We start from the raw sequence: 27,992 nt of genomic DNA, 5'->3' as shown, positions 1-27,992 counted from the left end.
AGGGTAGTGACAGCTTGAGTTTCTCAGTGCATAAGAATTTTGTGTGTATTTGGAAAATAGTTGGCAACTTAGTAGAAGATGGATTTGAGTTGTAGAGTTTCTATAGTTGGGACTGAGTGATTGGAAACCTGTCCAAGCAAAGCAGTCATGAGAAAATGACCTGGGGAAATGTTAGCCTTGGAGGTGAGGATAGGAGAGCGAATTCCACAACCACCCAGTGGGGATGGTTGAAGGAGAAAAGAATCAGACCTCCAAAGACCTTGATCAGCTCTTTTAGGAAGCAGTTTAGTAGCACATTTAGGCGATCCTGGAAGTACTCATAAACATTTCTTCTCTTGAGGATTTATCTTACAGAAATAATCTATAGAAGGAAAAAAGTAACATACCCAATAACAGTATATCATAATAGGACATTTGGAACAGCCTAAGTGTCCAGGAGTAGGGAGTTTGTTAAGCAAATTATGGTACATTGATTTGATGAAAGAGGAATAGAGCCATTCATTAATTATAAAGACTGGAGAAGAATGTAGAGAATTGAAATGGAGATGTAGAAATTCCACATATTATGTTGAACTATGTGACACTGCTAATGTATGGATGAACAGAATGACTGCAGGCTCAACAGGGGGAAATAAAAATGGTTGATTATGTTCATGGTGTTCGAATTTTTTTCTTCCTTGTATCTGGTATTGTTAAGATGCTTCCATAATAAGTACATTTACCTTTAAAATCTTTGAGGACTAACAGGATGGCCAACACCCACATCACTCCAGGATGAATCACCAGCAGCTTCAGCAGCTTTTCTATCGCAGGGCCGTGTGGTAGTGAGTGCACAGCTGCGCCCCACTCAAGTGTTCATTAAATTTTAAAACATTTTTCTTATGAAATTTTTTTAAAGATTTTGTTTGTTTGTTTATTTATTTGGGAGAGAGCACAAGCCAGGGGAGGAGAAGAAGGAAAGGGAGAAGCACACTCAGTGTGGAGACTGACTCGGGGCTTGATCTCCTGATCCTGAGATTACGACCTGAGCCGAAATCAAGAGTCGGTTATGCGTCTGCCTTCGGCTCAGGTTGTGGTCCTGGAGTCCTAGGATCGAGCCCTGCATTGGGCACCCTGCTCAGTGCGGAGTCTGCTTCTCCCTCTCCCTCTGACCCCCCCCCCTCCGGCTCCTTCTCTCTTTCTTTCTCTCTCAAATGAATACATAAAAAATGTTTTAAAAAAATTTCACTCATGCACAAAAATAGAACATCTAAATAAAATACACATAGTCAACTATGATGCCATTATCACACATAACAAAATTAGTAATAATCCTTTGATATCACCTACTAACTAGTCTATAATCAAATGTTCCCAATTGTGGCACTAGCTATGTTGCCTATCCTATTAGCTGACCTCACATTTAAATCAGGGTGACTAACCATCCCAGGTTTCCCAGGATGCTGTGCTTTCACTACTAAAACTGGGCAAACTGAAATATTTGGTCACTCTACACTAAGCAGCAGACTGTGAGGTGAGTGTGGTTGGTTGTATGTATTTCTTCCTCATTATCCAAGTGTGTTCTCCCAGAACTTCAAACTCTGTTAGCAGAATTGTTTATTAGTTGAGCCTGGGAGCCTGTGCTGTGGGCGTATCAGAGTGAAGAAGTATAAGATATTTCTCTCTAGTGAGCTCACAGCCCAAAGGATCAAAGCCATTAGAAATAAACTCAGGTTAAGTGGTAAGGTCCAGAGAGAGGAGTTAGGGAAAGTCAGGGTGGGGTCAGATTAATTGGAGACTCAAGATCAAATTGAGCCTTGCAAATTCATAATGTAAGTAGGACTTTGAGTCTCTTACTAGAACACAGATTTGGGGATAAAAAGTTTTATCTAAAATGCCATTTGGATCTCTGCCTAGGGGTCTGTCCTCCAGCCTCAGCAGATGAGACTTTTGAGCATCATCTTCAGCGACTAAGAAAACTCATTAAAAAACGCTCTGAATTATATGAAGCTGAAGAGAGAGCCCTCAGAGTCATGTTGGAAGGAGAACAAGAGGAAGAGAGGAAAAGAGAATTAGAAAAGAAACAGAGGAAAGAAAAAGAGAAATTTTTACTTCAGAAGCGTGAAATTGAGTCCAAGTTATTTGGGGATCCAGGTAAGTTCCTCTGTAACCAGGGGAGAAAAGGAAAATACTAGATTGGCAGCTCTTTTTCCTCATGGATGATCTCAACCTAAGCTAAGCAGCAAATGGCACCTTCAAGATTTGAAATTCTAAACTGTGTACTAGAAATCATGGATAAAGATGAAATATTTGATCACATTGTCATATCGTCATAGTACTAAGCTCAGTCAGCTTGCATTGAGAAATACACTCTAGATAAGAAGTGTGATGATGTGGTAACGTGCCTTTTCTTTTTCAGATGAGTTCCCACTCGCTCACCTCTTGCAACCCTTCCGACAGTATTACCTCCAAGCCGAGCACTCCCTGCCAGCACTCATCCAGATAAGGTCAGAGGGGCACTCTCCATGTTTCCTTCCCCTTGGGTAGCAAGAAGTACTTGAGGTGCTTGTGTTGTTGAGGTCTATTGCTATCTCTCTCTCTCTTTTTTTTTTTAATTTCTTACTGGTTTATGTAAGGTTTCTAGGTACTAAGGATGCCACACATGCCTTTAGTCCTCAGTCCTTGAGAAGTAGTAGATGTCTCTGTTTTAACAGGTGAAGAAACTGAAACTCAGGTTGTGATTTGCCCAACAAGTATTGGCTCATGCTATAGCTCTTGTACTGACTTAAAGGATTGGCTTCCTCTTCCTAATTCTCTTCTGCTGCGAAACAGACCAAGGGAAGGAAACCCTCCCTGCCTCCTTGCCTGTAGAGGCTGTTTAAGGCCCATACGAGCTGTGAGTTCCTACAGGTCAAAGCCAGGAGAGCTAGGAACAAGGAATCTCATCTTAATCTGCAGTTACTAATGAGTTGGGCCAGGTTTTCAGCTGTCTGGGTCTCACTTTCCTCACCTACAAAATGTAAATGGTAGACTAGAAGGTGGCCTTCAAACTTCAGCAGTAGCGTTCTTCCCAAAGACAGTCTTCTGAAAAATCCATTTGTAAAATAGTTGGAATGACTGGGTTCCGTAGGCAGTTCAAATCTGTTATTGAGTGGAAGCACTTTGTTGTTTCCTACATTTCCCCAGAACATCTGCTTGGGGCCTAGCGGTCTTGAAAGCCTGGTTTGAAAATCACTGGACTAAGTGATCGCTCAGGTTCCTTCCATAGCTCTAATGATGCTTTTTAGCATACCAAGTTTGTGTTCTGGGAAAAGTATATTTCTGGCTAACATACAAGTTTTAGCTTTTAAACATAAGTACAGTCGATTCTCATTATTCACAGTAGCTATGTTCTATAAAGCTGCAGGTACTGAATTAGAGAATACTGGACTGCTACCCCTCAAAGAAATACAGGGTTAGGTTCCTGTGAGCCTGAAGCCACAATGTTTTCATCAACCGATCAATATATAACATCGTTTTACATGGATTTCTTTTTAAAAACACCTTACTTAATATATATTGTCGATTCATTAACATTGAACTCCTAGCTAACAGCATTGTAACTCCTTCAACATAGCTTCTCTAGCAAGCATGTATTCTCCATAAGACATACCCCAGCCTTCTCATGCTAGCTAGCACTGCAGCAATATACCTGGGGGCCATCTTACAAAGCAAAGGCACCAGTAAGAGCACAAATATGAGGAAAATGTGGTACTAAATAGACTGTAGAAAGGACACACAGTATGAGGCTGAAAACAAGAAGACAGTGTCACCTTATTCAACCTCAGCTGGGAATGTGCCTGTCAGGGACTCAGATTTTTCATTGCTCTGTGCATGTTGTCAAGTGGCCACGAAAGCACCACAAGTAATGATTGTGGGGTTACAAACGAATTTTCGTGAATAGGCAAATTTGCAAACATGGAACCTGCAAATAATGAGGATCAACTGTATATTATTTGGTTATCCATAAGATTGTAAGTTCTTTGCAGTTATTTGCCCTTCATATGTACATTTAAGAAATACGGTCTTTTGCATAATGCCTAGAAGTCAAGTTCTTTAGTGAACTAGTAGTACATCAGTCATTTGAAAGCTAAGTCCTGAAATAGAATATTTAGTTGCTAAACATCTTGCTTGGAATAAAACAGAAATAAACAGTTGTTCTACAATGTTCTTATTAAGGCATGATTGGGATCAGTACCTGGTGCCATCTGATCATCCCAAAGGCAACTCCGTTCCCCAAGGATGGGTCCTTCCCCCGCTCCCCAGCAACGACATCTGGGCAACGGCCATTAAGCTGCATTAGTAAAGATGCTCCAGGAGTGGTCCGGCCAAGGCTCTTTCCAGCTCTAAATACTAGTGATGCCACCATCTTCTTGTGCTGTAGACTAAACCACAACCTCTAAACTCCGTGTGGCATTGCCCTACCCAGAAGTTACGTTTTCCTTGCGTGCTCTGTCCTGGCCGGAGATGCCTCTTGAATCAGGAGATTAATATGGTTCTTCAGGGAAGGACCTAGGTGAACTGGGGTTATTACCACAGGCAGTGGCCTTGGTTCACCAAATTTGCCTCTGTTTTGAAGGGGCTTGGTACAGAGTGACTTGCTAATTTACTCTTAACTGCCTTGTGTGGTGATGGGTAAGTACACTCCATACACTCAACGCAAGTGTGCACTGGGTAGACTTAGCAGCCCTTCCCCCAGTACTGAGTGTGAAGGCAGGCTTGATACAAAACCTCCTTACCCTCCCTACCCAGAGAACTCTCTGACTTCTAGGAGGAAAGGTCAGAAATGCCTTATCTTTGGTTTTGTGACTCGCACTTTTGGTGCAACTTGAGAGGCTGCAGGCTAGGCTGCCAGAAAAGCTCAGTGACCTAGTCTGGTAGTCCTGCAGAGAACATTGGATTGTGGTTTAATGGATAATGGCTGCATTTTCCCGTGTGAGAAGGATCCTAACAAAAACACCTGTTTTTTAAGTTCCTGGAGGTCTTAGATGTTCAGAATCCCCAGTGATAGACATTTATTTCCCTATGGGAGTGGGACCGTAACCTCACTCAGTCACATTGTAGGGGCCGGTATAGCTGTGGAATTTTCTTAGAAACTCAAGCTTCCAAAAACACCTGTGTAGTTAAAGCTGGGAGGAAAGCAGATAAAAATAAAATCAAATTTATTTTTTTATATTCATTAATAAATGCTGTTGTGCCTGGAAATGATTGATCATATAACATGTCAGGGGTTTGTTTTGTTTTGCTCTTTGTCATCTGTTGTGTTATTTATATTTCCAAAAAGCTGAATAAATACCATTTTTATTTTTTAGCTTGAGCCTTTGCCCCCAAATTTGTTCCTTACCAAATCACTGCACACACTTTCACACTGATGAAACACATTTTCACTCCAAAATGCAAATTTGTGAAATAGACATTTGCTATAGGGAGGTGAACCTCAAGCACCAAACTTTGTGGAATCTAACTCTGGGTAAGCAGGAAAGGACACCAACTTTGGAAACGATTTCATGTGGTTGGAAGCTCTGGGGTGTAGCATGCTAACACCTTTGTTCTTTTTCTGTTGAATCTGCACTGTTAAATTTATATATTCTGCGTTTCAGAGTTAACGGATAGGATATGAGGGCCAGCACTCCAAAGTGTATGCCTAAGCTCATAAACCTTAAAATCTAATGTGATTAGCCTCACATAACCCCATAAGCCTGTGTGTCCTTTTGTTACAAATCTCCACCATTTACTCTCTGATGAGCTGCAGAAAGAGTAGAAATAAAAGATGAATTGTATGATGTTTTCAGTATCCAGGCAGCCTTGTCACTAAGACATCTGCATTGATGGGAGCACGAGTGTGAAGCAGAGATTCAGGAAAACTCAGAACCCAAGGGGCATTTAACCCCAGGTGGAAAAAAAAATTCCCTCTTTCCTCGTTCAGCTTCTGCAAAGTTTTAATAAAGTAAACATTACTTTTGTCATTTGGTTTTGTTTTAGAAGTTTTTCCTGGTTTATTGCCTTGCGTGGCGGTAGGGGCAGCAGCTGCTGGTTCTTAATGGGTTTGGAAAGAAAGACATAGTGTCTTTAATGAATTGTACTTCTGAGAATACGGACAGTGTCGTAATCTTTAACCACAGTCTTTTTTAATTTATCATGGAAAATTTCCAACATTGAATAGTAAAGAGAATAGTATAATTTTTTCCATATACCCATCATCTGGCTTCAAATAACTGTCAACTCTTTTTTTTTTTTTTTAAGGTTTTATTTACTTATTTGACAGAGACACAGCGAGAGAGGGAACACAAGCAGGGGGAGTGGGAGAGGGAGAAGCAGGCTCCCCGCAGAGCAGGGAGCCCAATGCGGGTCTTGATCCCAGGACCCTGGGATCATGACCTGAGCCGAAGGCAGACACTTAATGACTGAGCCACCCAGGAGTCCCCAAATAACTGTCAACTCAGCCAATCTTGTTTTATCTGTATCCCCACCACTCTGGATTATTTTGAAGCAAATCCCAGACATTATATTCATAAGTATTTAGTATGTGTAGCTCAAAAGATATTTTTAAAACTTAACCATAGTGCCATTATTGCACTGGAAGAAATGAATGATTCCTTAATATCATCAAATACCCAGTCAGTATTCAGATCTCCGTATCTCATAAATGTGTTTTACATTTTGTTCAAATTAAGTTCTAGATGCAATCCATACATTGTTACTGGTTGATGATGTCTCAAATTTTGATAATCCGTAGGTCTTTCTTCTTCCTCTGCACTCTTGTACTCTGTCTCTCCCTTACAATTTATTACTTGAAGAAATTGGGCCATTTTTTCCTGAAGAGTTTCCACTCTGGATTTTACTAATTGCATTCTTGTGACAGCATGTTCCTCTTTCTCCGTATTTCCTATGATTTAGTGGTTAGAGCCGTACTGTCCAGAAGGGTAGACATATATGGCTATTGGGCACAAGGAAAGAGGGAATGGTTTTTTTCCAAAAACCTGGGGTTAAATGCCATACATGTCTACATCGAAATTGAGAGTTTGAATTGGAAATTGAGTTTGAATTGAGATGTACAGTTGCGTGCATGGATCACATATTTCTACTGGACAGCACTGATCAAGAGTGCACACATTTCTTGACCACATATAGATTGGAATTTTCTGAAAGTATTTCATAGGGCCTATGAGATTTTTTTTTTATTTTAAAGATTTTATTTGTCAGAGAGCACACAAGCAGGGGGGAGCGGCAGGCAGAGGGAGAAGCAGGCACCCTGCTGAGCAAGGAGCCTGATGCGGGCCTCCATCCCAGGACCGCAGGATCATGACCTGAGCGGAAAGCAGACCCTTAGCCGACTGAGCCACCCAGGCGCCCCAGCTGGAATACTTCTAAAAAGAGAAACATCCCCTCATCAATCATTTGGTTACCCTAGGGTACAGTTTGTACAGGAAAGGCAAATAAGTATTTCCTTTTTATACTAGTTTTCAAAGTAATGAGCTGGACCCCTAGCATCCTCCAAAGGTGACCAGTGAAATTTAAGTATCCTTATGAACTCAGATCTAAACATATTTGTCTTCCAACCCATTGCTAGTATTTTCTTCGTCAATTGCCTCACCTTTGGTCAGTGGGAGCCCATTTAACTCAGTTCCTGAATTCCCACTCAATTCCAGTATTCTAAGTTTGTCTTGCACATTTCCTATCCCAAACCTGGAAGCAGTCATTTCTCAATGACCCCTGGTTCCTGTTCAGTGGAAAAGGTATTTATACACCACATTCTGCATGATAGGGGTGGTCATCGTTCTTGCTGGTTCTTGTTAGTTGGTTTTTATGCTTTTCAGTCAGAACTAGGAACTACGGTCCTTTTGAGCTGGCAGACCTTTCCTAAATCATGTCTTTTTTATACCTATATTTTTATATTGAACATAATGAAAATAGAGAAACTCGTTCAAAGATTAACAAGAAATATGTTGATTCATCATGTCCTGTATATAAGAATATTGTTTGTCTTATTTCCCAGTAGAGGAGACCCTGGATTTGTGAGATACTCTGTAACACAAAGCATTTGTTTTTAAGAAGTACAAGAAACGCTAGAAAATGAAATAAAGAGATTAGTTTATATGTTAAATACTAAGAGTGTTCAGCCCGAGTGGCTGAGTTTATGACGTCAAAGGATTTGCCACAAGCCAATCAAGGTAATTGCTCTAAACCCATTCATGTTCCTGTGTCCATGTGACTTGTGCAAGAGTGTATCAAGAAGCTTAGCTGGGATTATATCATCGGTTGTAGCAATTTACTTTTACATGTTTTGTCCACAGGGAAGCTATCCTGGGAGTCACAAGGTAAGTACAAAGTATGTTTTGTTCCATTCAGATAATAATATAGAATATATAGAAGGAATGTGAGTGCTATGAAGTATGAGCAGTGATATATTTTAGGGACTAGAGATTACATGAGGCATTTCCAACCAAATCTTTTTTTTTTTCTTTTAATGCTTACAACCAATAAACTATTCCTGTATAATTAACTGTTAACTTTTTTTTAAGTTTCTTATTTGAGTAATCACTACACTGACACGGGGCTCAAACTCATACCCCCGAGATCAACAAGAGTTGCATGCTCTTCTGATTGAGCCAGCCAGGCACCCCTAACTGTTAACTTTTGGATACGCCCATACAGTAATTCCTGACTTAGCACATCGGGCTATTGATGAAGAATTTGTTTCCAGTGTACGTTCCATTTGCCTGTTGGAATAAACTGAGTTTCTCATAGTCTCTGAAGCAAGGATCAGTCTCTGCGGCAGTTGGTGCTAGAGTGCATGACTGTGCAGAGCAGTAGGTACTTCTCAACTTCATTAACTCAGTGCTTGCCAGAATGTGGATACCAGGACTTGAACTGTGTTCTTGAGAAGTTGTTTTTACCATTTGCCAGGAACGATATTAAATGCTGGAGACATAAAAAGGAGCAGAAAGAGGATTCCTGCTCTCCTGGAGGTAGAATCTAGAGTAGAGAAGCTTAATTATACGGATAGTTATAATTGTGATACGTACTACAAAGAAAAAGTGATTAGTCATGATTGATATTTTCCATTGTTCAAATATTTATTAAATGCCTGTTAAGGCTCAGATTAATTTGCTAAGTATGAGGGCTATAATGGTGAGCAAAATACCAAATACTCCCTCATACAGGTTTTTGAGGAGGATAGATTAATACCCAGTTAATTAATCCAACAGTCGTAAAAAATGTGCTGAGTGCTTTGAAGGAAAAGTATGGTTCTATAAGACCCCCCTCTTTTTTTCCAAATTGAGTTCTGTAATGCATTTAGGTGAAATGGAAAATATCTGTATGTCATATAGTAGAGGTAAGAATTGTTACTCAGTTTACATATGTCTATGCTAGGTCACAAAGTCAAATGTATTTCATACTATGGGTCACAATAAAAAAATCTTAAAAGCCACTGTACTCGGTAGATCCACCCAAGTTTAGGGGTTGGATCGGGAAAGGCTTTTTTGAGGAAATGATGTTTCAGCTGAGCTGTGAAAAATGAACAGCTATAAACTAGTACAGAAGAGACAATAAGAAGGTAGCAAAAATTTGGAATAGCATACGCAAAGGGCCTGTGTTGGTCCAAGAGACCAAGGCAATTGAAGACTAGCATGGCTAGAGTAAGACAGGAGGGGAGGTAGTAGGGGCCAGACACTGCAAGGCTTTGGAAGCCTTTATCAAGAGTTTGGTTTTTATTCTGAGAGCAGCTGGGAACCATTGGAGGCTTTTAAGCAGGAAACTGGCTTAGTTTGCTGTTTTGAAAGGATCACTTTTGTCCCAGTATATGAAACAGAATTATAGTATTAGGATGTAAGAGGATACGTGGACACCAGTTGTCCAAGTGAGAGATAATGGGGGCTTGGACTCCCATGTTAGCAGTGGAGGTAGCATGAAATGCCTGGATTCCAGAGATTTAAGAGAGAAAATGTGGTAGGGATTTGAGATGGGCAGTGGTGAAAGAAGAAAGTGTCGGGCATGAGTCCTCTGTATACCTTAGACATCCCTTGAGACAAGGAATCCTGGAGGAGGAGGAACAGTTTGGGGGAGGGGAAAATCAGGAATTCACTTTGGATATGTAGCGTCTGAGGCACTCTTGAGGACAATCTTAGAAGAGATGCCTTGTAGGCAGTTGTGTTTAGGAGTTTGATCTCAGAGAAGAACTGGAGAATTTAATACATGAGTCATCGGCACATAGATTACTGACGCTATGGACAAGGATGAAGTCATTTAGAGAGTACAGTGGAGATCTTTAAAAAATAGTACTAATGTCAGTGCCTGGGCTCCATGTAGACCAGTTACCACCACCCCCACTTGCCCTGCCTCTCACCCCTAGGCTCTGATTCAGCCAAATGAGCAGAGACCCATGGAGAGGTCCTGGATTATGCAGCCTGCTGAAGCATGCACAGACTGGCTTTGCCAATATCCCTACTCCCCTACCCTCAGCCCACACCTTCAGATCCTTCGGGGCTTTCTCCACCGTCTACTGAATGGAGTCAGTACTCAGGGCCCTCCCCAGCTCTACCCCAATCTCAGTCTTATTCCAGGCTTGCTTCCCAGCACAAACTATCTACTTGAGTCACAGCTGGTCTCCGCCTCACTCTGCCCTGCCTCTGCTCCTTATCTCAAGCAGGAGTTATGCTCTCCACTCTACCTTTTTCCTGCTCAAAGGCCATTCCCCTACCCTGAAGGTCCCATCCTTGCTGAAGCTTCCCTAATCCCCATAAGGCCTAGAATACTTTCTTTCCTTTGAAGAATATCATCACTTCATGATTTCTACCTCTCATTTTCTGTTTAGCAGAGATGACTGTCATTTTAGAGTATGTTCTAACTAGATTATGTCTTACACTGTAGCCCTTGTTATTCTTAAGAGAGGTGTTTCCAGAATCCTCAAACTCTTAAATGACTCCAGGAACAAGTGTAGAGCTGAGTAGAGATTATCTATTAGGATGCAGATGCTGGGTCAGAGGTGAGGGAGGAAGAGGGTGGCCCTGTACCTGCTCAGTGGACAGGCAATTCACACGTGGGTCTCAATAGAACTGTGGTCCTCCCCCATAGCTCAGAATTCTAAAGATGGCTGAGAATGTGAATGATCAATCTGAGAATGCCAAAACTTGCTAACTTTCCTATGACCCTACAACTCCCTGTGCTTCAGAGGTCCCCTGTTGGAACAGGCTGATGGGGCAGACAACTTACTGATCACACTGGGACTTGGCTGATCCTGTAGCGTAGAGAGCCACTCCCAGTGTGCTGGGAAACTCTCTCCTGGCACAGGATGGAGAAGCCTTTTGAGTCTTACATACAGTAAAACACAAACAAGAGTGGGCAGACAGCAGAGATGAGGGAATTAAAGGATTTTCCCATCTGGCCCCATTTGACCTCTCTGCACTTAGATTACTTACTCTGCCTCTTCACATGATGTTCGCCTGTAGGCATGGGGATGACCCCAGTGACCCCTCGCAACAGGGCTTTGCAACATCCTGGTAGGGATGACATTGTATTAAGCCAGAGATACTCCCTGGTGCAGCTCCCTGATAAGCCCTGGTTGTTTGCAAAATGCCAGACGGTGGTCAGAATCTTTCTTTAATCTGGTTTAGAATACATTAACAAATAAAATCCCTGGTTGTTGTGAATATTATTAAACTAGCAGATACATACTTGCTCTTAGCCAAAAGGCCCAGAAGCTATGTGTGAATTAATTTTTAATTCTTAGATTTCAGCTTTAGTAGTACTGTTGACTAATGCTAATTGACTTTCTCACCATCAATGCAGGAGAGTTCCAGATGTCCACATCCTCATCAACCCTTGATATTGTCAGGCTTTTTTTTTTTTTTAAATTTTAACAATTTGTGCATGTGTGTGTGTGTGTGTGTGTGTGTGTGTGTTTGTATCTCATTGTTTTGTTTTGCATTTTCCTGGTGGCTAATGGGGTTAAACAACTTTGAGGTTTATTGGATATCCTCTTTCATGAAGTGCCTGTTAACATCTCTTGACTATTTTTGTACTAGGTCTTTTTCTTATTGCTTTGTAGTTCTTTGTATATATCTGGTATGAATCCTTGGTCAGATACATGTGCTGCAAGTATCTTCTCCCCACTCTGATTTATGTCTTTTGTTGTTTGTTTTTGTTTTGTTTCATTGTTGTTTTACTCGCTTAATGATATCTTCTGATGAATGGAAGTTCTTTAATGTAACCCAATTTGTCGAGTCCTAGGTGTTTGATTGATAATATGAAATGGTATCTTATTTAAAATTTTATTCTCTAATGACATTTAAAAAATTTTTAATTTTAATTTTTTTCTAACGATTTTATTTATTTATTTGACAGAGAGAAACACAGCGAGAGAGGGAACACAAGCAGGGGGGGTGGGGGAGGGAGAAGCCGGCTTCCCGCGGAGCAGGGAGCCCGTCCCAGGACCCCGGGACCCCAGCCGAAGGCAGACGCTTAACAACTGAGCCACCAGGCGCCCCTCTAATGACATTTTTTAAAAAAGATTTTATTTATTTATTTGACACAGAGACACAGGCAAAGAGGGAACACAACCTGGGGGAGTGGGAGAGGGAGAAGCAGGCTCCCCGCTGAGCAGGGAGCCTGACACGGGGCTTGATCTCAGGACCCCAAATTCATGACCTGACCTAAGCCGAAGGCAGACAAGGCAGACGCTTAACTGAGCCACCCAGGCGCCCCTCTAATGACCTTTTTAAAAGACAACATTTACATTGTTTGTTGTTTACATATAGAGATATAGTTGATTCTTATATATCGACCTTGTATCCAATGACCTTGCTAAATCAACTTACTAATTCTAAGAGTTTTATTCATAGATTCCTTTGGATTTTCTACATATGTCATCTACAAATAATGGTAGTTTTATTTTTTCTTTCCAATCCTTATATTTTTATTTTTTTCCTTTTCTTTTTGCATAGGCTAGTACCTCCAGTACAATGTTGAACAGAAGAGATGATGGGGACATCCTTGTGTCAGTTCCAACCTTGGGGATGTCTTTCGGTATTTCACCATTAAGTGGGATGTTTGCTTTAGATATTTTAGTGATATTCTTGATTAAGGAAACTCCTTTCTCTTTCTAAGTTGCTAATTGTTTTTTTTCTTAAAATCATGAATGGGTATTGATTTTATCAAGTGCTTTTTCTGCATCTACAAAAATAATCATATAATTTTTCACTTTTATTCTGTTGACATTTATCTTTATTCCCACTGATTGATTTTGGAATATTAAGCCGTCTCTCATTCCTGAAATAAACTCAACCCTCAAGCCAGCAGTGTTGTATTTTTCTATCCATAATTATTTTTATTGAGATTTTTGCAGGTATGTTCATGAGAGATTGGCCTTTAATTTTGTCAGATTTGGTATCAAGGTGGTGCTGAAATCAAATCAGGAAATACTTCTTTTCTGGAATAGTTTGTGTAATTCGACATTTTTTCCCTTACATGTTTGGCTGGAAACTCTTTTGATAACATACTTTAGAACCAGTTTTGTAGGCCACACTTTGGGAAACAGTGGTCTAGAACAAAACTTAAACATGAAATAGTAAATGCTCTCGTTTTTATTTATTTCCTCCCTATGCAGGACCAGCCATTTTACCTTTTCTTTCCTGGCTGTGTGGGCTCAGCTAAGTCAGCACACAGGAAAGTGGTGAGGCCATATGAGACCAAGCCTGGTCCTCAGGTCTCCTCTCTCTCCTTGCCACCACGCAGCCTGCCACAGCCCTGCTCAGCCATCTCCACACTCCTCTGACAGAATGAATGCCCTCGATGGCGTCCCCTTCAAGGTGCCCAGTGGCTTTGTGATAGGCACAGAGCCCCTTCCTGGGCCAGAGCTCAGTGTCCCAGCCTGCAGGGAGCTTCTGCTGGGTTCTATGGTAAGTGTATCTCTCTGTCCATCTATCTCTTGTCTCTGGGTCTGTAGATCTGATGCTGAGACTCATAGGCCTTGTTCCTTGATTTTAAAGGGCAACAAGGCCAGGGTACCTGCGTGGCTCAGTCAGTTAAAGTATCCGACTCTTGATCTCAGCTCAGGGCTGTGAGTTCAAGCCCCTCGTTGGGCCCCACGCTGGGTATGGAGCCTACATGCATACATACATACATACGTACCTACATACGTACATGGCGATGGGAGCAAGTCCATCTGTGGTATATTCTAGAAAGTTTTGGAAATAACCCAAGGGGAAAAAGGTGTTTCATGAAGAAGGCTGGTGGCCTCGTGATGGGGATTATTTGATGGATCTTATTTTAAAAATGCTTAGGATAACAGGAAGCTGCCTATAGGAAGTGACTGAGAGTCATTGCAAGGATACTCCAATTCTTCTTTTCCCTGCCAGCCTACTGCCGTGTCTAAAATTCTACCATTTAGGGGCGCCTGGGTGGCTCAGTTGTTAAGCGTCTGCCTTTGGCTCAGGTCATGATCTCAGGGTCCTGGGATCGAGCCCCGCATCGGGCTCCCTGCTCAGCGGAAAGCCTGCTTCTCCCTCCCCCACTCCCCCGCTTGTGTTCCCTCTCTCGCTGTGTCCCTCTCTCTCAAATAAATAAATAAAATTTAAAAAAAATAAAAAAACAAAATTCTACCATTTAGAATCACTCCTGTGAACTAAGACACTATCTCCAGAATCCTCTGTTAAAATGCAGACAGTTAGATGAGACACATTAGAAGGTATTACTGTTCCACAGACCCAAAGCACATCTGCCCTAGAGGCGCCCTTGAAACACCTCATGCCCCATAGCTCACACACTGGGATATGCACCCAATGTATGCAGTGGTATCGCACACCCTCAAGATAAACACGAGAGTCAAGTTTACTTGGAGGTTTAGGGGGGAACCTATTACATTTGTATTATAACACAGATCATGAGATAGGATGCAGAATTCACATGAATTTTTACAAATGAAGGAACAAGATTGCCAAAAACTGTGGAACTGGTGTCGGGCCTCTCAGAGTCTTATGTGCTCCTCCACCGTCTGCAGGGTACTTTGTAAAAAGTTCTGAGGATCTAGGTCGGCCCTCACTCGTTTTTTTTTTAATTTTTTTAAAGATTATTTATTTATTTGATAGTGACAGAGATAGCGAGAGAGAGCACAAGCAGAGGGAGAGGGAGAAGCAGGCTCCCCATGGAGCAGGGAGCCCGACGTGGGGCTCGATCCCAGGACCCTGGGATCAGGACCTGAGCTGAAGGCAGACACTTAACCAAACGAGCCACCCAGGCGTCCCATGCCCTCACTCATTTTGCACACGAGGAACCTGAAGTTCAGAGAAGGGAAATGATTTGTCCAACGTTAGTGGCAATGGCAAGACTAAAACCCAGGTCTTAACTCCAAATCGTTGCATATTAGCTCAGAGCAGGATGGGAGCATGAAACACTGGACAGGTGAGGTTCCTCGGCAGAAAACCGGGTTGCAGGAAGTCAGGTGCAGAAAGTACAATCCACGAAGGAGGAAGGGGCTTGAGTGGCTCGGGGGCCCAGGAGCAGGAGACTCAGTGCCATTTTGCTTTATCTGCAGACCCTTAGGACCAAGGTCTCCAGAAGGGAAATCAGCTCTGTAAAACCCAGAGCACAGTGTCCAGGGGCCCATAGTCACTTTTCCCAGGCAGCCTGCGCTGTGGGCCTGTGTCGTTGGGCAGAGGAATTCGCTTGGCTAAGCTTCAGTGGAGGTAGATTATCACAGCTTTTCCCTCCCCGCTGAGCTCAGGCCAAGCCAGGAAGAGGCTATCCTGAAAGTTAGTTCTCTTAGAAGCAGAATTGGGCACTTTCTGCCAAGTCCATGTCTGTCTGCTGACCCTGGCTCTGCCCCCTACTCTCAGCGAGGGTATCTGTATTCCCTGGAGCCTGTTTCCCTTCCTGGGCCTCCATTTCTTTCACTGCTGGGCCAATCTAACAAACAAAGAAGCATAAGACTCCCAAGTATGATTTACAGCCTCTCCTGGTAAGTCCTCTTGAGTTCATTGGGCTGTATTCCCAGTGTTTGGAACCTGGAATACATTTTCCCATAACAACGATGTTATAGATAGTGGTTAGATTACCAGGTGAACCTAGGACAGTTTAGAACAGTGGTCTAAAGGGAGAAAGTAATAATCACAGCTACCGTTATTGAGCACCTGCTGTGCACTAGGCCCGTGCTTAGGTGCTCTGTGTACATTCACTGTTCTCTCTCATATTTATGATAACCCTTTTAGCAGGCATGTGTTCCTACCCCCACGGCACAGGGAACCAAAGCTCTCACCCAACTGATGTACTTGTGAGTGACACATGCAGGATTCCCACACATGTCTGTCAGACCCCAAAGCCCATGTCCACCCCACCCATCCTGCTGCCTTCACCCTTCCTTCCATACTTAAAGCCTTGGCAAGTCTGCGTTTGATTGTTTCATAGTTTCCCTTTAATTAGAGTGAATTGCCCTAACAAAAAAATATTTTTAGAGAAAAAATACATTCGCGTAGTTTAAAAATGAAAATAAAAAGAAAGAAAAGGCTTACAAAAGGCTATAGAGCAGGGGTTGACAAACATTTTCTGTAAAAGACCAGGTAGTAAAAACTGGCAATTACTCAACTCTGTTGCTGTAGGGAAAAAGCCATAGTTCTGGAAAGGAGAGGGTGGATAGGGCCGTGTTCCAGTAACACTTCATCTACAAAAGCAAGGGGGCTGGGCAGTGTGGCCCACAGGCAGCTTGAAGGCCTTGGGAGAGCAAATAGCCTCCCACTGACACCTTCCCATTTATCCAGCTCCCCAGCTCCAACCCTCACAGGGGATATCTGTTTCTCATTTTCTATGTATTCTTCCAGGGATGCTTATGTGTGTAGAAACATGCAAGTACAGCTATTTCCTCCCTTTTTACCCCAAAGATAGTGTTTTATATATACTGTTATTCCTGACTTTTCTACCTCATATATTTTAAGATCTTTCTATATCGGTACATAAAAAGCTTCTTCAGTTTCATTTTTCACTGTGTAGCTTTGCATTACATGGATATATTGTACTTTCTTGAATGGACACTTGGGTTCTTCCCAGGCTTCTGCCATGACAAACAATGCTGCAGGGAATGACGATATGCACATGTCCTTTTGAATTTAAGTATTTTTCCAAATTGCCCTCCATAGGGGTCATACTGATTTCCATCCCAGCCAGCACTCTACAAGAGGCCTGTCCCCCGCACACTCTCCCAACAGAGTGTCCTCAGACGTTGGATCTTTGCTGAGGGATAGGCGGATGGTATCTCAGGGTAGTTTTGATTTGCCTTTCTCTTATCATGAGTGAAGTTGAGCAACTCTTCATATGTTTAGAAGCCATCTGTGTGGCTCTCTTCTGTGGACTGTCCATATCTTTTGCTCGTGTTCCCACTGAACTGTTGGTCTTTTTCCAATCTATTTCTAGCACTTGCTGTATTAGTAAATTTAGCCCTTCGTCTCTGCTGCGAGTGCTGTTTTCTCCCCAGGTTGTCATCTGTCTTTGACCTTGCTTCTTGTGGTATATTTGCCGTGCAGATTTTGCACGTGTGTCTGTACTTTTATGGCTTCTGGAAAGGCTTTCCCCACTTGAGGTTATAAAGCATGTCTCTTCTGGTTTTTTCCTAGTACTTTTATGGTTTCATATCATACATTTGAATGTTTGATCCTTTTGGAATTCATCCTTGTGTATGAGAATGGATCCAACTTTATTTTCTTCCAGCTAGCTAACACCATTTATTAACTAGTCTCTCTTCTTCCCATTGCTTGAGATGCCACCTTTATTATTTACTAAAGCCCCATAGATATTAAAGTCTATTTCTGGACTTCCTATTCTCTACCTGCATCTGTGCCAACACCATAGTTTTAATTATTGTCATTTTATAATATATTTTAATGGCTAGTAGGGCCAGTCCCCCCTATTTATCTTTTTGTGTCCAGAGTTTTTCTGACTGTTCTGATTTGTTTGTTTTTCATACCGACTTTAGAATCATCTTGCTTAGTTCCATAAATCGTACATGTTGGTATTTGTGTTGGGTCTCAGTACATTTTCATCCCCTGAGTCCCGCTGGCTGTCTTGAAACCCCCCTAGTCTCTTTCTCTCCACATCTGCCTCATCACCCCTCACATGGTCTTTTTCCCTCTTCTGTCCTTCACAACCTGCCTGTTTTGCTCCAATCTCTTCCTCTAACCGTTTATTCTGCACATACTTACAAGCATCCCCTCTGTGCCAGGCCTGCCTGTGCCCTGAGGATGCAGAGAGGAATAAGATGCAGCCACTGACCTCAGTCAGGGAGCTATGCTGGAACAGCCACGTTAGGCTCCTCTCCCCACTAGGGTCATGTCAGGAGAGGAGGGGACAATGCCTGTGATCTAAGTGTTTGAATATCTGTCTTCCTGCTTCTCCTTCCCCCCACAAATACCACTTCCCCCACCTTCGTTCTTCCTTCATTGGCCATCACAGAGCGTTGAAAATGCTGTTTAGACAATTTTACATTTTTTAACAGAGTTTTGTATTTCTGGATCTTATTTTTAAAGGTAGGCAACAAAAAATAAATAAATAAATAAAGGTAGGCAACAGATGAATATTTTTTTTACTCATTTCTAAACTCTCAAGTTAGATTATTTATGTGAGCTCCGATTGTTTTTTCAGGTGGCCTGACAATGTAGTCGAGAAAGTACTACTGTTGGGTGGCCCGAGGAATCCCAGCTCAAGCCACTCAACACCAATCTGACCTCCAGCAAATTAAAGATTCTGAGCCTCATTTTCATAGTCTGGAAATAGAAATAACACTAGAACGTACTAAGTAGAGTTTAACAGAGATTAGTGATTTTTACATTTCCTGGGCTTCAGAGTAACCTCTGATGGCGTCAAAGGGGAAGGGGGCAGGTATTATTCCATAGAGAGGTTTGTGTGCCTGAGTGGGCCTCTATGGCTGAGTGCTCACTGGCAAATGGTGCTGGGCTCAAGTGAAAGTTTCTTTGCTAAGAACAAGGTTTCCTGGAGACATTTTTAAAGCTGCTATCGGTTCAATTACATACTGAAAGGCAAAGGGATTTAGATATTGGATTTCACTACATTTCATTCTATTAACCTATTCCTCATTATGTCCTTCAGGCCGAGTTAACCATTCAATTTTATGGCTATCCATCGACCCCAGTGCTAGCTAAAACGGGGGCTGGGGGTGGGTTAATGGATGCCTGGAGTTTAGAATCGGAAGCTGCCCAGGCCTGTCAAGTTTTTGGACAAACAGTTTCCCTGGAGGCCAGGGGGTAGGGGTGCGCCCCTTGGGCCTGGTTTGCGCCCGGAGAGCCTCACGCCGCCTTCTCCTGGCAGCACGACTTCAGCTTGGAGAGGAGAGCGCTCTTCTGGGCGGAGGCTGTGGTCCGGGGATCCTGCCCCTTCCAATGCGACGCCGCGGGAATGGCATCAGCCCCTCCCGCCTGGCTCTTGCTGGTCAGCCCTGAATGCGAGCTACTGCCTGCACCCGCCGCAGACACGGGCCCTGAGGCCAGACCCCAGCAGCGGCTTGACCAGGAGGAGGAGGAAGAGAACCAGGGCGAGGACCACGACGACGAAGAAGCCACCTCTGCCAACGAGGAAGAGCCAGGTCACTGCAGCCCCCCATCCAGCTCCCCTGCGAGCCCCGGCCCCGGCCATCCCCGCTGCTCGCTGGACTTGCTGCGCGGCGTGAGGTCGGAGCTGGCCGGGGCGCGGCGGCGGCTCTCCGAGGGCCCGCTCTCCGCCTGCTCCCGCGCCCTCCTGCACCGCGTCCGCCACCGGGCGCTGAGCCTCTGCCCCAGCCCCGCGCCGCGTCTGGGCTCCATGCCGCCCGCGGACCCCGCGCCCCCGCTCCCCAGCGCCGCCGCGCCGCCCCCGCGGCCATGCACTGCCGGTGCCATGCCCCCGCTGCGAAGCCACAAGCCCACGGTCGCGGTAAGGAACCTGCTCGCTCCGCCAAGGCCGCAGCCCAGCTGCAAGGCCCCCAGTAGTCTGGGTTCCCCGCCTGGTCCGCAGCCCTCGTTCCCTCTTCTCTGCTCTCCTCCTCCCTGCATTTTCCTCTTCTCATCTGGCCCTCTACCATGCTGTCCTTCCTGTGGCCCTTGGCCTAGACTAGTCCCTGCTCAGAGGCCCCCATTCCCTGTTCTCCGCTGTGTCTGTTTTGCTTCTATTAGGGTACGTGTCACAATTGTAATTATCTGGTATCTGCTGTCTCTTCCCGTGCAATATTAATTCTTTTAGGGCAGGGATTGGAGGGCCTTCAGTTTTGTTTCCAGGGCACCCAGCAGCAGATTGGCCCCTAGGGGGTGCTCAATGAATGTCCCTTGAATGAATGAATGTGACTCAAATCAAGGGCTTCCCACAGATCGAGGCTTCCGGTAGGATGGGTGAGCTGGAGGCTCAATCAAAGGATACTCCCTGAGCAGTTATTTCCTGCTGGGCACTGAGTTGGAAGAGACAAGGTCAAAACCACAGGACAAGGAGAGTTGGCCAAGGGGCTGTGGGACAAGGCAGCACTGTGTAGTGGGAGGGATCAGCTGTTGAGGGAGAGGGGACAGTTTTTGCAGACTGGGAAGGCTTCAGGGCAGAGGATGTGCACGTGGAAGAACCGGGAGCAGAAGTGAACTTAAAGTGAAACCAGTGAAGCTTAAGCCTCAGACCCCTCACTTGGCCTCTTCCAAGGCCTTATATCTAATTTTATATTCATAATTGTGTGCCTTTTTAAAGACATCCAAATTATGTAAGTACCAAACTCCATAAAAGCTGGATCTGGAGCAGATGGAGTGGGTCAGGATTGAGAGCCAAAGGTGACAGTTGGGCACAGCTTTCTGCCCCCTAGCTGCCCTACAGTCAGGCCAGGAGATGCAACAGAATAAGGCCCAGGTGAAATTTAAATCCAAAAACAAACTAGAGGTCTGGCTCTTTCCACTCATGGTTGTATGACCTTTGGCAAGTCACTGAACTGCTCTGAACTATCCCTGGGCCACTTTACCTCACACAGTTGCTTAGAGCAAACACAGAGAAGAGGCTGTAACCTGGATAGGCACACCACATCAAGGGCCAGATGTTGATGCCAGGATGGCTCTTTCCTGGTCCAGATTAAATTTAACTCTAGCAACAACCCTGTGGGGGCAATGGGGCCCCTGTTCTACAGAGGAGAAAATTGAGGCGGAGAAGAGCTAAGAATCATTTTTAAGGTCACAAGAGTAGACTCAGATCCTAAGATTTGGATATTTTCCAGTTTGGGGGTCAAGGGCAGAACCTAGGGTAAGGTCATGGCAGGAAAACCCCTGAAAAGATAGGGATGGGTGGACAATTCATGTCACACATATACATCTGCCCCAGGAGCCAGGGCAGCAGCTGGGCTTTCCCTGGGGAAGAGGGGCCAGGGCGGTCTGGTCAGGGTTGCCAGATGGGTGCTTCTTTATGGGGAATGGGTTAGGGGTGATGCTGGTCAAACTGACTGAAATACCTTTGAGCCACCCTCCTTACTCTAGGGCCAGTGTGGTCTCCTCAGCACACAGCTGTGCCCAGTCCCTGCCCAGCCCCCGCCCCCACCCCAGCCCCACCCCAGCCCCAGCCCCGCCCCAGCCCCTGCCCAGCCCCAGCCCAGCCCCAGCCCAGCCCCAGCCAACCTGAAGAAGGAGGAAGATCCACCCCTACTCCTCCCCTCACTAAGGTGTGGGGTAAAAAACACTGAATGTGATTCTGAGTAGGGCTCAGGTCCCAAATGTGTGTTGCTTCCCCAGTCATTAACTTCTCTGAACCTCAGTTTCAATGTCTGTGAAATGGGATAATAGGATGGACCTATCATATTTCTCTTGTGGAAAAATGTCCTGCCCAGCAGGTCACACCTCCAGTGGTAACTGACACATCCAGCCTGTCTGTATTTCAGTCCCTCAGCCCGTACACCTGTCTGCCACCTCTTGGGGGGATGCCCCAGCATCTCAGTGCCTGCAGATCACACCCTGCTTCTGCTGACCTGCTGTCTGCCCTGAGCCAGGAGGAGCAAGACCTCATCGGGCCAGTGGTCGCCCTGGGGTATCCCCTGCATAGGGCCATCGGGGCTCTGCAGAAGACGGGGCGGCAGAGCCTGAGCCAGGTAGGTGAAGGAGGGACCCCGAGCTGGGGGGGCTGTGGGTCTAGAACCAGATGAGTAGCCAAGCAGCCAAGTAGTTTTTATCTTTAACTTGAAGAAGTTTTGTTTCCTTCTCTTTAGAAGCAGAACCTTAGCCTGACATTAATTATTGAGGGTTATGAGCAAGTTTCTAGACCCTAATGCTATTTTCTCCATACGGGTTTCTCAGGAATGCCCATGCCCATTTGGAGAGTTTAAATATTTTACTCCTGTTCCAGTCTCTGCCCCAAGCACAAGGGACTGGAGCTTTGGGCAGCCGATAATCTCTCCAGAGATACCCAAAAGAACTTTTTGCAATGAGAGAGATGTTTTATACCTGGGTTGTCCAATACAGTAGACACTGGCCTTATGTGGCTACTTGAAATATGGCTACTGTGACTAAGAAACTGAATTTTTGGTTTTACTTAATTGTAATTAATTTAAATTAAAATAGCCACATGTGGCTGCTGGCTACCGTAGGGATGGCAGAGCACTAACTACTTCCCTCAATGAGCAGTTTATCCCTGTTCATATCCATCTCTTTCTCTTTTGATCTACCCATCCGTCCATTCCATCTAGTCCACAGTATTTACAAGGCACTTCCTAGGTGTTCAGATGCAGCGCGCAGATATGGAGGAAACCTCCTCTTGGTGGAAGGGGCTGGGAGGAATGTATGGCCATTCTTAACCAAACACAAGGACGTTCCAGTGATCAGCAAAGGCTTCAGGGAGGTGCCACATCTTGAGCTGGACTTTAAGGATGAATCTGAATTTGAAGGAAGGAGAAGGGATGATATTCCAAGCAGGAGGAACAGTGTGAGCAAAGGAGTGGAAGCAGCAGGGAAGGGTTCAGGAGGCCCTGAACCGACCGGTCTCACTGGAGTACAGGGTGCATGATGCAGGCTGGTGGGAGATAGGACAGGGAAGGGGGATTGAGGGTAGCTTGAGGGCTGGGCTGAGAAGTTTACAAATGACCCACTAACAAAAGGAAGGCATGGAAGGATTATGAGTAGGGGCAGGAGGCAACATTGAATGCCCTTCCCCCACCTGAAGGTCACATCGGGCTTCCTATTGTTTTCTGAACGTGCGGACTCTTTTGGTTGGAAAGCTGAGCTGCAGGTATCAAAAGGCCCCAGGGCAGTTGGCACTTCTCCCTTTCTTCTGTCTCTGCCCCATCACCATCAGAGGGCTTGGATACTCTCTCCGTAATCACTGATGACTGTCATATGTTGGGTCCCTGAGGTCCAGAGCTGCCTGCTCCTGGATAAGGGAGGGAAAGAAGGAGAGTGACTCTCATCCTGGAGCAGAAGCAGGATGTGCTGCTGCCAGGTTGAGGAGGTGGGCAAATGCACCTGGCCGCCTTTCCCACCCACTCCTGCTTCTGCTCTCCTCTGGCTTCATCAGTCCATGCCTTGTCCTGGAGGAAAACCTCCAATATGGTTGCTGACATTCATCGAACACCTTCTTTGTGCCAGGCCCTCAATCTGAGAATATTCGATTAGGTCTTCTCTGTTCTGCAAGGTTGCTACTACTGTCCCTCCGCACTTTGCAGATGAGAAAACCGAGTCCAGGGAGGTTCATATAACCAAATCAATGGAAGAGCCAGGGTAGAGGCCAGGCTGGTTTGACTCTGAATCTTTGTTGCATGGTACTTTTCTCTCATTTTCTGTGTGAGAACCTTCCAGGGAAGCACCCCAGGCCGATCTGAGATTTAAGAGTAGGTCTAAGGTTGTCCCCACCTTTGGCCGCTGCTGAAAGCCAGAACCTGGGCCAAGAAGCTGGCCAGGAGGACTCTGAGGGACCACGGCCACAGTGGGGGCTCTGACATGCCCCCCAGTCCCTTTAGCTTCTGTGACAAGGCTGAGCTCTCAGGCCATCACTGTGGGGGTCTGAAGATTTAGTCAGAGCCAGCACGGGTCACTGGCCTACCCGTGGGTGGGCTGGAGGAAACCCACTGCATCAGGAACATTGTGTTTCCAGATATGCACTGACCACCTGCCTGGCCAGCTGGATCTCTGGGTGGCCTTCTTCCATGGTGGTCAGTCAGGAGCCAAGCCCTGAGGTGTGGGCCCGAAGAGCCATTGGATGACTCCATCTGTCTTCCCCCACCAAGTGATTATTTCCCTCTATTCTGTGAAGTTCCACCATTAAGTGAGCAACTCCTTTGGGTTCAGATTCCTTCCCCCCCCACCCCCACCTTAAAGGATATACACTATAGTAAACCTTTCTGGCCAGAAATTATTGACAGATGGCCCAGGAAGGTGAGCATCAGGTGACAGAGACAGAACAGTTAGAAGAGCCAGGGAGAAAGGAGGAGATACAAAAGATAAGCTTTGTCCATCATTCCTTCCTTCCTTCCACAAGGATTGATGTGCCCACTGGCTGCCTTCAGGATATCATGGGTGACATGTGTGAGCATCCACAGGCCAGGCCCAGACTTGGTATGGGACTCCAGGCACCTCAGGGCCCCTCTTTGAACCTCACTTTCCCTTTTCACAGAATGGAGGGGGGAATATGTGTTTATAATCAGGGACTGCTGAGGGCCCCATCCTGGGGTGTGAAGATGACATCTTTCCCCACCCTGTGGCCTGAGGCGGGCCTGGTGGCTTCTACAGTCCCGTAGGCCCAAGAGCTGACCAAGCAGCAGAGTCTCCACAACTGCAGGTCCCAGGACCTACTCTGGAGGATCCCAGTCGGTGGATCTGGAGTGTGTCCAAGGGCCTATCGTGTTAAGGATCTGAAGGTGGTTCTGAAATGTAGCCTGCCATGGGGCTATTGGTATGGATTGAGGTCAGCTGTCCTTTGAGTCAGTGGTTCTCAGCCGTGGTTGCACAGACTTACCTGGAGAGCTATGAAAATCCCAGTGCCCAGACCGCCTCCCAGACCAATTATATCAGAGCCTCTGGAGGCAAGCATCAGTGGTTTATGGGTAGTCGTGTTAAAGCTCCCACGTAACTGCAGTCGGTACCAAGGCCAAGAACCTTTGCTGTGTTTGAACCAAGAGGCCAAAGGAGCAGCCACCATCCATTCTTGACTTGCTCTTGTTTTCACCTTTGGAAATCCTGTCTACTTTCAAGGCAGCTCAGAGCCCCTCCTCCAGCACTGGGCCCCGGATGGACAAAACTGAGAGGTCAGATGACCTAGGCCCTCGTCCTGGGTCCCTGGGCAAGCTGCCTATACTGCTTGGACCTGTTTCTTCCACTGCACAAGGCGGGCTTGGCTGAGTGGTTTACAAAATATGCTCAGAGCAAGATCTAGGCATCCTGAGGCAGGAGCACTGGACCCCTGGCTTCCCTGCTCCTGCCCCCGGTTCTCCCAGAGCAGCTCAACCTTCCCGTTATTGTTATTGTTGCTTGGACAGCTCAGAAGGTAAAGCAGTTTGAAAAGCATTCATCTGTATGATCCATGCTCTGAAGGTCTGCAGGAACCTCCCTGTTGCTTCTCCACCTATACCCATAATTCCTATGGTCTGGAGCCTTCATTTGGCATTGACTCTCTATTAAGTCTTGCCTTGATTTGCCTGGCACTCAGGATTTCCCATACCTGGTTCATCTCCCCCTAGGTTGTGAGCTCCTTGACGGTAGTTCTTAATTCATCTTAGGAACACGGCATACATTTATTGAGCTCCTTCTGGGGGTGCTGGGGACACAGTGGTGACCAAGACTGAAACGGCCCTTCCCTCGCTGAGAGAGGAGAGCAACTACAGAGTCGTACGTGCTGGGACAGGGTAGCACAGTGCTTTTGGAGCCACAGGCAAGCCACCCCCAATGGAGACGGGGGCAGAGGCTCCCCAGGGAAGAGGGGTGAGGCTGGCCTTGGCCGAAGGAGTCAGATGTGCCGAGGCCTGGGGCTTCCGAGGTGGGAGCTGAGGCCACTGACAGGGGCAGGGGGGCAGGCCTTGGGGCCCCGGTAAGGAGCAGTACCTCCTCCTGCAGGCAAAAGCAGCTCCTGGTGACGAAGCACAGAGTGACCTGAACAGGTTCCCAGCCCTGTGGTACCTTCCTCTGTCCTCCTCCCCTTTCCAGCCCCGGGGCTCACGTGGGCCTGGATGGCAGACATGCACGTGTCTGGGGACAGGGTGGGGCTGCCCAGGTGTGGGTGCTGAGGAGGCTGCTTCACACCGGTGGGTGCCCATGAGGGAGGGTGGACAGACGGGGACGGGTGGTGGGGGAGGCGCCTGTGCTTCCAGCCAGTCCCACCCCCCACTTAGGGTCTGGGAACACTTAGCTCACCCTGACAGCCCTTTTTCTGGATCACAGCCCCCAGTTGGGGACATTTGGTAAGAACGTGCTGTCCACCCACCCCCAGGTCCCCAGGGGAGGCCGCTGCCCCTCTTCTGTTAGCTCACAGGGTCTCTGGGGCCGTTTCTTTGTGTGGTGGGTTGACTCGTCAGCCTGGTCTGAGCCCAGGCCTCGCTGAGACCCCCAGGGTGCCTCCTTTAGCCCATCTGCTGCCCCTGCCAATGCCCTTACCACCCCCCGCTGCGGGCCCGTTGTGGCCCAGTTTCTCAGCTACCTTCGTGCCTGTGACCGACTGCTGCAGCAGGGCTACGAGGAGAGGCTGGTGGAGGAGGCCATGGAGATGTTCCAGTTCTCCGAGAGCCAGGTCAGCAGGGCCGCCTGCCCGGGGGGGGGGAGGGGAGGGGAGCAGTGGGGGTGCACACACGAGCCTAGTGTGCGGGGGGCACACTCGTGCCGGGACCAGAGTTTGGGGGCCGTCAGGATAGAGCCTGCTTGCTGAGCCCTGCAGAGGACGAGACAGTGCAGGGAGGTGAAGCGTGGGGAAGGGGAGGGGATGAGGTGGGGAGGCAAACAGGAGGCAAGGCTTTTGCTTTATTTAGCCGAATTAACACACAAATATTATTGGATGCCCACTCTGTCAGACACCCAGAGAGGAGCCATGCACAGCACAGAGATGCACAAACTCTACTCAGGGAGTTTGCTGCCTACCTGGAAACCCAGAAGGCAGACAGCTGTGGGCCCAGTGGTACATTCTGAGTGCCCAGCGTACATGATCTGTCCACAGCGTGCTGTTGGCCCAGGCTCTGCTGAGCACTTCTCCACAGAGGCTGAGGCAAGGACAGGGGGCTGGGAGGGATGCCAAGGAGAAAGGAGGGAGGAGAAGCAGGGACTTTTCAGGCACTGGGGCCAGAGGAGGAAGGAGGGCAGAGGCTGCACTGCGTGAAGCTTGGGCAGGGTTTGGGGCTCGGGCAGAGACCCCAGGCTGTGCATCCTCTGGGCCCCAGTATGTTGCCTCCTGCTTTCTACCCCAGTTCCTGAGCACAGGGAGTCAGGAATGAGCTGGAGTGAGGGAGTAAAGCCAGGATGGAGCCAGTGGCCAGGCCTTCCCTGGCTCAGGAAGGGAGGTCCAAGCCCATGTCACCCCAAGGTACAGGAAGAAAAACAGGTGCTGCCCAGGATCAGACTTACCTGGCTTGGGGAGTCCATAGCTTTGTGGGAGTAGATACAGTAGGTACCAGGGAGAGGGCTCCACAGGGAGGTGGCTGGCCTGGCAGAGTCCCCTTCCTCAGGCAGGGGAGTTCCTGCGCCTCTGGGCACAGTTCAGCGACATGGGCTTCCAGCAGGACCGGATCAAGGAAGTGCTGCTGGTCCACGGCAACCGCAGTGAGCAAGCACTGGAGGAGCTGGTAGCCTGCACCCAGTGAGCACTGGTGCATTCCACAATGCCTGTGCATCCCAGTCCTGTGCCAGACCTGGCAAGCCACTGTAACTGGATTATTAAGACTACGTAAGAGGGGCACCCGGCTGGCTCAGTCGGAGGAGCATGTGGCTCTTGATCTCAGCGTTGTGAATTTGAACCCCCCGTTGGGTGTTGAGATTACTTAAAAATAAATAAATAAATAAACTTAAAAAAATTTTTTTACA

At 46.4% G+C, this 27,992-nt stretch overlaps 2 protein-coding genes across 7 annotated transcripts in view; both read left to right on the top strand.

The window, feature by feature from the left end:
- PDCD7 (programmed cell death 7) overlaps positions 1–13,077 on the top strand; it is a 19,918-nt gene extending 6,841 nt beyond the window's left edge. The window contains exons 3-6 of one of the 3 annotated variants that reach the window (XM_073877197.1): positions 1,897–2,133; positions 2,399–2,486; positions 8,313–8,336; positions 12,963–13,077. In XM_073877197.1, the coding sequence (XP_073733298.1) occupies positions 1,897–2,133; positions 2,399–2,486; positions 8,313–8,336; positions 12,963–12,987 (374 nt within the window). In that variant the 3' untranslated portion in view covers positions 12,988–13,077. Of the gene's footprint in view, positions 1–1,896; positions 2,134–2,398; positions 2,487–4,197; positions 5,330–8,312; positions 8,337–12,962 lie in introns of those variants that run through there. The other 2 variants (XM_025884395.2, XM_073877198.1) reach the window with 2 other exon arrangements.
- On the top strand, positions 2,413–27,992 carry UBAP1L (ubiquitin associated protein 1 like). 4 transcript variants are annotated; one of them, XM_073877199.1, is made up of 6 exons: positions 2,413–2,487; positions 13,750–13,916; positions 19,327–19,926; positions 21,887–22,093; positions 26,611–26,712; positions 27,638–27,992. In XM_073877199.1, the coding sequence occupies exons 2-6, from the start codon at positions 13,797–13,799 to the stop codon at positions 27,770–27,772; spliced, it is 1,164 nt and encodes a 387-aa protein (XP_073733300.1). In that variant the 5' UTR covers positions 2,413–2,487; positions 13,750–13,796; the 3' UTR covers positions 27,773–27,992. The 4 variants fall into 4 exon arrangements, with proteins under 4 accessions (XP_073733300.1, XP_073733302.1, XP_073733303.1 ...); XM_073877201.1 differs by lacking the exon at positions 2,413–2,487 and adding an exon at positions 8,319–8,340 and having other exon boundaries at positions 13,753–13,916; XM_073877202.1 differs by lacking the exon at positions 2,413–2,487 and adding an exon at positions 8,373–13,077 and having other exon boundaries at positions 13,749–13,916; positions 27,692–27,992.

The sequence above is a fragment of the Callorhinus ursinus genome, unplaced genomic scaffold (assembly GCF_003265705.2).
Source record: "Callorhinus ursinus isolate GAN/ISIS: 27379988/994484 unplaced genomic scaffold, GSC_fseal_2.0 scaffold25, whole genome shotgun sequence".
Taxonomy (NCBI): Eukaryota; Metazoa; Chordata; class Mammalia; order Carnivora; family Otariidae; genus Callorhinus; species Callorhinus ursinus.
This window is presented reverse-complemented; position numbering and strand designations above follow the sequence as displayed.

What these genes read in the sequence shown, in the direction of transcription:
- UBAP1L (XM_073877199.1), top strand. Translation starts at nt 13,797, where the DNA reads ATGAATGCCCTCGATGGCGTCCCCTTCAAGGTGCCCAGTGGCTTTGTG. An exon ending in GCCACAAGCCCACGGTCGCG is followed by an intron (nt 19,927 to 21,886) that starts GTAAGGAACCTG and finishes TCTGTATTTCAG; the next exon opens with TCCCTCAGCCCGTACACCTG. An exon ending in TCCAGTTCTCCGAGAGCCAG is followed by an intron (nt 26,713 to 27,637) that starts GTCAGCAGGGCC and finishes CCCCTTCCTCAG; the next exon opens with GCAGGGGAGTTCCTGCGCCT.